At 41.6% G+C, this 9,455-nt stretch overlaps 1 protein-coding gene across 2 annotated transcripts in view; it reads left to right on the top strand.

Annotated features, from left to right (window-relative positions):
• Window positions 1–9,455, top strand: part of ltbp3 (latent transforming growth factor beta binding protein 3) — a 43,524-nt gene that overhangs the window by 10,574 nt on the left and 23,495 nt on the right. For both annotated transcript variants that reach the window (XM_080866351.1, XM_080866350.1), the window contains exons 2-4: window positions 7,777–8,049; window positions 8,132–8,295; window positions 8,386–8,491. In XM_080866351.1, coding sequence (XP_080722477.1) covers window positions 7,777–8,049; window positions 8,132–8,295; window positions 8,386–8,491 — 543 coding nt within the window. The remainder of the gene's footprint in view (window positions 1–7,776; window positions 8,050–8,131; window positions 8,296–8,385; window positions 8,492–9,455) is intronic.

The following is a 9,455-nucleotide window of genomic DNA, read 5'->3' as shown; positions in this document are numbered from 1 at the left end:
AAGTGAGGCCGTCCAGAGTTTCTGGGGGTTGATGGAGGAGCGGGAGCTCTACAGGGGGAGAGTAGGAGGAGAAGGAGGAGAAGGAATGTGTACGCAGGTTTGTGTTTTCATAAGGCGGTGATTATGTCATTTACTCCCAGTGTCTGGCTCAGCTGCGGGAGTCTGACCCACTTCATGCGTCGTCCCTTGCTTGGCGTGGTATGTGGTCTCACAGTGCCAGTTGACGGTGGGTGTATTTGGGGACGTGGTTTGATGGTAAAGGGAAGCACGTCATATGATGATAGCCATTCTCTTCTTCTCGTTTTAAACACCGGCTCTTGTGGCAACTGTTTATGGGAGCCGGTGTTGTTTAGTCACAGTTCTCTCAGGTCAACGAGAAGAAAAAAATATAACCAGAAATAATCCTGGAAGCACTTTTTAAAAGACGAGAACAGGGTCACGGGGTTAAATCTAGTTTTCCACTCGCAGGCATTAAGCTAGGTTGAGCTTCACCACTTTCATATTCCATAGTAGAATGAGACCACAGAGGCCATGAAAAACAAAGAAGCAGTGTTTATGTTTCACTGTGAACACTAAAGCTGACCTATTGTACCAAATATTCAGACTTCCTGCTGTAATCTTTGTAGGCTCCTATATTCTGGATCAGGTTCGGCCTTGACTGTGGATGGATGGATTTAAAAGACTGCCCAATCAAGTCTGACAAATTATGTTTTTTAGTGGGTTTGCAGTTAGTTTACTTAGAACCTGATTTAGTGGCAGTACCCTCAAGCACCCGGCTGTGTTTGTGGAAACTAAACAACTGCATCTGAAGCCAAGCCAAGCAACAGCCAATTAAGAGAAAGCTGACCTGAAAGAAGGGTGGCCTTAAGGCACCTTTTAAGGTTTAAATGGCTTGTTTTGGACCATGGGTGAACCGAGAGGCTGCATTAAGGTACAGTATAAGAAAAATAAGCAGTTGTGACTCATATAAAGCTACTGACCCACTCTACTGTAGTAGAGTCCAGGACTATGAATATGGAGCGATAAATGAGGAAAAGGTCCACTTTAATAAACCACCAAGTGGAATTTTCATAAAATATTGATGAGAATTACTCACTACGTGGAAGAAATATTAAAAAAAAAACATGTTGGAGTACATTTTTAGATATTTCTACACTCAGTTTGATGTAATCATTACTTCCACTGAAGATAAACACCAACTACCAACTGTGTCATGCTTCACAATTACTCAGTAATAATTTGAAAGCTCCACCAGTCTAAAAACAACTCCTGGTGGTGTCACACTCTGTATTCCTGCAGCTGTACGGGCCAATAAGATCTGGGACCAAAAACCCATCCAGGGACTGAATCACAGTGAAAGTGACTCAGCGGGAGTCATCACCAACTTTCAGACGGGTTAGCTTGCTAAGTTTGGCCAGAGGACAGTAGTGAGAGACGGGGACAGATCGGGCCATTGTATCATCTGTATGGCTCAAGATTATGTGGGGTAGCTTTCAGTTCAGTGAGTTGCAGTCTGTAGGACTGTAATTTGTTGTTTTTGTGCTGGGAGGGTGCGGCTGCGGCTGAAAGGACGCCGTGGAGGGAGGGGGCTGATGATGCGTCATCTCCAGACAGACAGAAGTGAGTGGGTGGGTTTTTCACAGGGTACTCAAAGGGCAACTCTTTCTTTGTTTCTTTCTTTGTTTCTTTCTTTAACATCATTAAACTTTTCAGATCTTTCAATCTGATCGAGTCTTCCTGGGCTTTCTTTGGACATTATTTATGTCTTTCTCGTTACACTGGGCTTGCTTACGTAGGAGTTGAGGAATGTACCAATCTGTTTTTTTTTCTTAAAGAAATAAGTGTCTGGGAATCGCAATAATCCACTTATTTTTTAGTCTGTGGATTTTACATCTCTCTCGTGTGGCTTTATTCCCTCACTTTAATATGATATATTTATTATATATAATAAATACACTGTTTGTTCCCTCTCATTTGTCCATCACTTGAAGTGCTGATGATAAGAGCTTGAAGACAAGGAGTCTCCCTCCTGTCTCTTTGTGCTGTTCGTGTCTTTCTTCTGAAGTCAGCAGTGGGTGGGAAAATTATAAGCTTCCTGACTCTTGGAACGTACGGGGAAGCTGGCATTCAAAATTAAATTAGGTTTTGAAAGCATAACAGCAAAGCACAAGGTCAACTTCAAATGCTTTCTTAGCTCCACTCCAACCACATTTTGGAAAGATAGATCAAAAATATGAAATGGCAGTGCGGTGTGTCTACATGATCTGAAGTGAACAAAGTTATCTATTAAAAACTTTATGTGGATCGATTTGGCATGGATTAGCAGTGAGTAATGTTGAAATCATGGACTGTTCTCTACTTCTTCAGTTGTTTTTTTAACATGTGGAAAATATTGTTCATGATAGAGTAGTTGCTTCAGATGCACATGTTCCACATCCCGCCACTGACACAGCCAGCCCTGTTCATGCCTCACATTCATCTAGACCACCAAATAACTCTTAAGCACGTTTGATTTTTAATAACACACCACCTCTCGGTTCAGGAATGTGTTGGATCTGTAAAGACAAAGGTGTGGTGGAAAACAGAGGGCGTCTGTCTCCGAGAGGCTAAGCTAGCTGACAGACAGAGTCGCTGAGCGATTTTGGGTCATAAATTCTGCCAATGAACGCCAAGGTGATGATTTAAAGGGAAAGTCCGCCGGAGAGTAAAACCCTTTGTTATGATCTCAGCTTTTAAACGTTGTGCCCATTTCAGCTTGTAATGTGGTGCAGTCGCTCCACCGCAGCAGCATTCTGAGGAGGTGATACACCCTTGACTTAATAGCACTCTCACACAAACAAACACACCCACTTACAAACAATCTGCAGGAAACATTAGTCTGTGCATGGCTCGAACTTAAAGGAGGAAGATGTGAAGCGGAGGTTTGTGCGTCAGGATAATAAAGGCACGAAGTGCAGGTGTAATACCACCTGCCGTCGGAGCTTTAACTTGATACGTGACTCTTGTGACCCTGGAAACCTTCCTCACCCCTGAATCCGAGCAGAAAGTAGCGCTCATATTTTCACTTCTGTCATATCATGAATAAACACGAATAAACACGTCACCCAGTGCCAATGGAAGCCAGGCATGCACATGCATCACACTGACTCCACTGTTTTAGAGATGATGTTATATGCTTAAGGCCATGAGCTATTCAAAACCTCCATAGTTCCTCCTTCCTGAACACAGACTCAGTCATCCAGAGAATGCTGTTGCAGAATGCACTTTGTGCTGAGCCCTCTTTGCTCCCGTATACAGTCTTCATGTTCCGATAGATTTGACATCATATACCTAAATGGTCCACTGAGTGATAAAGCCTCCTCCTGCAGAGGTTTTTTTTTTTTAACACTTGGCTGGTTGTTATGGAGGCATTTTTGTTTACCATGGAAAGGATCCCACGATCATCTACCAGACTTCAATAAAGTCCTGAAACAGTTGCATCTTGGCTGCTTGTGTCGTCTTGCCACCCAGCAGACATCATGGCAGTATCTCTGGGCAGTTATAGCCAGTTACGAACACCTAAAAAACAAATTTATATGTTTATTTCTGCTGTTAAGTTAGGCATTTTAACACTATAACATGGGAGCTCAGGGGCTGACCAAGTTTTAAAGCCTGTCTGAAATGGCCTCTTTGAGGATCTTCAGATTTTTGCTCTTTCACTCTGGCTTAATTTGAAATTTCCAGATGTTGCAGGTTGTTGTTTTTTTCTGTTAACTCAGACATTTCTGTTTAAAGTGCCATGAAATGCTTTTTGTAAATAAATATATGGGGTTTCTATGACATTACACAACAAAACGCTCACAGCAGCATGTAACACATAGAGAAGAACATCTTAACAGTTGTCAGGAAGCCCAAAAAGGAAGGAATAAGGTCATCTGCAATATCACAGCTGATGATATTTCCTACATCTATAGTCTCTCTTGCTGTTTAGGTGTGTCCGGATTTGATTTTAAAATGAAATTCTCTTCTTTTTTTTAAACTACAGTTTAATTAGAGCTGCAGGCTCACTTTGCTCTTCGTCAGGAGTATATTTTACAACCTTTCAAGGGTGGAGTTTGTTCCTTTAAACAGCCAGAAGACACAAACAACAGAGTTTTCCCTCCAAAAACTGGACTATCTGTCATAACAAATCAACGTAGAATTGTCATCTCTTTATGCTGTGAATGACCCTTTTTTGGCGTTTTTGACTGTTTTTCTGTTTAAAATAGATAAACCAGTGTGTTTCACAACTCAGTGTAAAAATAGACCGGTCACAGAAACAACAGATGTGATATATATAATCATGCACCAAGCAGATGATGTGTGTTATCCACAGAGTATTGTTTGTGTAATCAGCATTGTTGCATGTAGCACGGCGCAGCGTCAGGCTAAAAACATCAAGAGGTTTTATTCACAGGAGTCCAAGAAATTCAACTCCAGGTATGAAAAATGTTCTCTCTTCTCTTTTTTGAGGAGCTGGATCATGTCTCATTCAGACACATTCCCAGCTCAAGTCCAGACTGTCTACAGTTAGTCGTTTCCACAGCCTCTGTGCGTTTAGATTGTGTAATCTAATGTAAGATTCGGGGAAAAAAGTCCTCTGGCTCTTTTTCTGTGTCTGCAATCTCAATTTTCAAGGCCCTCATTTTCCCAGTTTCCTCTCATTCGAAATCCAGTTCTGAGATGAAATATGAACCTTGGAAACTGGAGCTCTTATGTCAGAGTTAAGTAGTCTTCAGTCTGTGCCTGAGCCTTTCCACCTGATTCTGCATGTTGCTGCCTGCACCCAGTCCTAGTGGTTAAAGTCCTCTGTCACAAAGTGTTATAGGCAGACTTCCTCTGAAGTGTCCATGTTGCTTCAGAGTGAAAATATTTTATGCCACTTGTTGGGTGTTTCATTGAAGTTCTTTCATTTTTCTGCCAGACTTTCACCATATGAGGATGTCCCTGCTGTGCTTAAAGTGATCTAGTCCCCTAATTACCCCACAGCCCAGACTCCTCGGCAGTCCGCAACTAATTACTTCCACGTGTGCGAACCTGGCTCAGCAACAGTGAGAGGCCTCCTCTCCTCTCCTCTTCAAAGTTAATGTTGTAGCGATACAGGAGGGGTAAGCTCTATAGTGAATGTTTGTTTGGTGAAAAATGGATTTTAAGTTTTGAGTGATTAAGCAGAACTCGTGTAGAAGAGATGGTGGACTCTATATTTAGGCAGAAGTCTGAAGCGGTGGTGAGGAGGAGGAAGACAACAGTGAGTGCATTTAACAAAGAGGCTGTAATTCAACTTCAAGTGACACGAAAAGAGACAAAGGAGGAAAACACGGCAGGAAAATAACCGAGGGGAAACCATTCTGACAAAGGGCGTTGCATTAATAGGAGAAAAGTTTTGGATCTTGGTAATCGAAGGGAGGGTGTGAGGAAGTGAGAACAATGGAGCTGAAAAATGAAACAAAAACATTGTGTGAACACCACAAGTGAGCACCCTGTCATTTGAAGTCTAGTTTCTTTCTTGCTTGTTAGAAAATAACAGTTGCTTTCATCCAGTCAATTTTTTTTTGTTTGTTTTCTTGACTAATTGGTTGGTTTATAACCTAAAAAAGGGCCTTAAATGCAGTCGGATTCTGTTGTTCAAACAGACCTCTAGCTTTTTTAAAATTAATGAATTGGTCAACATTTTGGAAAGCACACACATTCCTTTGGCAGAGACTTTGATGACAGCTAATAATACTCAGATTTTTCTCTTACATAAAAGACACATTAAAGACACAATCGCAGCATCATTAAAGCTCTTAACCTGACGAGTAGTGTCCACAGCTGCTTTTTAACCACAAACCTCTTGGAGTTTCCACAGGTTGCTGCCAGCTGCCTGATTTACTATCAAAATGTGTGAATTTATTAACCGACTGACTCCTTTTTTTAAGCTCAGACACAGTATTTCTCTTACTGAAAAAAAAATCCTTATGTAATACAAGATGGAAAGCTTAGACTGTCTTAAAGATGAACATCTTTATGCGGCACTGTGAAAAAAAATGGTGCACTTTATCAAACCGCTGAGCCCTGCCTTGAAGAAACACGCCTTTATTTTTTTTAACTCATTGTTAGATTACTGTGTGAGCATCATCATTCAGATGTTTCGCTCTAACAGTCACATTGTTATGCACCCTATACACCTTTTCTGGATGTGTTTAGTTATAATGTGTCATTTTCCCAAAGCATCTGTTTCATGTCAATCATACTGCCATGACATCATCACGCAGCTGTGGCTGCACACCTGTGATGTGAATCCCCTATTCCATCACATGAGATGATGCTGATGACTGCTGACGTACGTTTGACTACAGTGAACATATTATCATGTTGCAAGAAACCAGTTTGAGATGTTTTTAACTTTGTGGCATGGGGCGTTATCCTGCCTACGCTGTTGACACAGGACAGGATGGTTCCATGTTTTCATGTTGAGACCAGGCAACATCTGCTGCAGTGTCTCGTGACACCTTGTGCGTTCAGAGATGCTCCTCTGCATACCTTGATTGTAACAAATGGCTGCTAACCTTACTGCTGCCTTCCTATCGACTTGAAGCAGTCATTCTGCCTTGACCTCTTACATCAACAAGGCATTTTCTGCCACAAACTGAATATTTTCTTTTTTTGGCTCATTGTCTGTAAACACTAGAGACGACTGTGGAGTAAAATTTCAGCAGGTCAGCAGTTTCTAAAGCACTCAGCCCGTCCTGCACCAAAAACCGCGGCAGTTTCAAACGATCTTTCTTTTCCTATTTGATGCACAGTTTGAACAAAATGTATTGATTTGGCTCCATGTGATTGGCTGATAAGATTAAACAAGTTGCACTAATGAGCAGTCGAACTGCTGTGCCTAATGAAGTGTCCAGTGAGTATTTTTTGCTGTGTGATGTAATTGCAGCACATTTAATAATAACTGTCTTGATTTGCTCTTAAGTATACGTGTAGCTTATGATGTTAATTCATAATTGCAGTGCATGTGTTTGGAAGTCTTACTGACGCTCAGGTATCACAAACATTTGGGATGTTACAAAGACCTAACATGGATCGAAGCACAATAACGAGATGGCCTTCATGACTAAGCTTTCACTCCCACTTCACTAGCTTGTTTGGGTTTTATCTTTCTCTGTGGATTCATCACTGCTTGCTGTTTTCTTACAGTCCTGCTCTCTCTCTCTCTCTCTCTCTCTCTTATCTCTTTCCTGCGATTGTTCTTATTGTGGGAATTTCAACAACTTTGCAATTAAATAAACACAGCGGGGAACCTAATAAACCTGCAGTGAGTACTGTATATGCCTTTAAGGCCAGCCGCTTTCCCACGAACTTCAAGATCTTTCCCATATGCCACAGTGAAGCCGTTATACAGATCAATGACTTTACCTGCTTTCTTGCTCAGGCCGACTGGCTTCAGGGACTCATTCATTTTTTTTATAGTGGCACGGTTCAAAGTGAAGATTTTACGCTGCCCTGCTTATGCTGCAAACCCGTTGGTCTGTCTTCCATACTTATGCTGTACATTACTGAATCATAAGGCTGTTCACATCACTCTATGAAAGATCATATAAAAGTCTGCCTCTGACTCAGGGGATCCTAAATCAGCACTTTCAGTCTGACAAAACTCATGAATACATATTGATGGATTTCAAAGTATGAAATACTTGTATTTTAGTGAATCAATGAATTCATGCTTTATTAACTTATATTTCTAAGACTGCGCCTGTTGCCTTTTCCTCTCTGCAGTTGTGTGTCCCTTGACGTGTTTGAATGGAGGAGTATGCAGCTCGAGGAAGCACTGCCTGTGCCCTCCCGGCTTCACCGGTCGACTCTGCCAGTTTCCTCTCCAGCAAGCCCAGGCAGCGCGAGGCAACGAGCAGCCTGTGTACCCCGTAGCTTTAAAGCCAGACGGCCAGAAATTTGTGGAGTCAAGCATAAGCCGCAGCCAGTTTACACACACGTCGTCAATGTCAATCTTCAACGTCCCCTTATCACAGCCGGGGCATCACTCCTCAGAAGGTACCTATCGTCTGCCTCAGCACTTCTCACATTGTAATATCTCTTCTTCCCTTTCCTTTCATATCTGATTTTTCTCTTCCAGTGCAGTTTAATGTACGTGTTCACCACACGCCAGACACCTCCGTAATCATTCACTCACTCGACTCAACGGATATCAAACCTCCTCACAAAACGGGGACACGCCAGGTCCTGGTGAGGCGCAAACCAAAGGGGCGCTGCTTTCAAGAGACCACGCCCAAACAAGCCGTGAGTTCAGTTGTAAGAAGTTTTGAACTTGAAATATAGATGCGTTCCTTGTTTTCCCATTGTTAATATTTCTCAATATTGGTCTTTTAGTGCAACAGCACCCCGCTTCCTGTTCTGACCAATCAGGAGGATTGCTGTGGGAGTGTGGGGAATTCATGGGGACAAAACAAATGTTATCAGTGCCCCAAATTACCAAGTGAGTACCTCAAGAAATGTCCTTTTTTACCAGCTTTGTAAATGTCACACATCTAGGGTTTCTAGCTTTCATCTTTATCTACAGTATTAAGATTTTTTTTAAAAAAAATCAGCATCTTGTGTGTTCCCGGGAATAAAATTACTGTTTATTGAGCCAAAAATGTGAAGCATTCCCACCAATTTATACCTTCCACCTTCTGAAATTATGGCCCTGGATTAAAACAATCACTTTGTACCTCTATTAAAAAAACGAGTGTCTGAACGTCTACATGAAAGTTAGCGGTAAGGTGGGGGAAACGGAAGAAATTATGAGAATTACACACAGACAGTGAGACAGAAAAAGAGAATGTGGAAAATAACCCTCTAGTTAAGCATGTTCCTATGGGCCTGCCCAGTTCAGCGCTGTCATCACGCTGCAGAAGATCAAATTTCATGAAAATCTTGGCTACTCGTGCTTTTTCCACTCCGCTATTATTCCCTCTCTCAGTTCTGGCTTCAGACAATGTGGCCTTTGACAAAACCTGATCCTGGTTAGTCTTTTAAAAGCTGTTTTTGCAAAAAGTGCTATCTGTTATGTTACACCTGGTTGTATTTTTAATCTTTTTTTTTCTTTTTCAATGAGATGATAAAGGTAAAGGTAAGCTGCGGTGTTGCCTCTGTTTCCATTGTGATTTCACAATGTGCAGTGTTTCCACGGCTCTGTCATAAAACAGCTTTGCATGTTTTTACTCCCTGATGGAAAGTTGAACAGTAAGAAGGAGGAGGAGAATACCGTGGTTTATTATTTCAGGTCTCATGAAAGAAAATTTAAGGCAGTTCTCTTGCAAGCTACCACCCCAAGACTTCAAACAACTATGATTAGAAAAGAAAACAAAAAGAAAGGGAAGGTTTGTCCAGACCCAAAAATGGAACTTAAACTAAAAAGTATTAAAGGAACATTGATCTGTATAACCACACAATTAGAC

The sequence above is a fragment of the Rhamphochromis sp. 'chilingali' genome (assembly GCF_963969265.1).
Source record: "Rhamphochromis sp. 'chilingali' genome assembly, chromosome: 19".
Lineage (NCBI taxonomy): Eukaryota > Metazoa > Chordata > Actinopteri > Cichliformes > Cichlidae > Rhamphochromis > Rhamphochromis sp. 'chilingali'.
The sequence above is the reverse complement of the archived record's forward strand: the minus strand, read 5'-3'. Positions and strand labels throughout refer to the sequence as shown.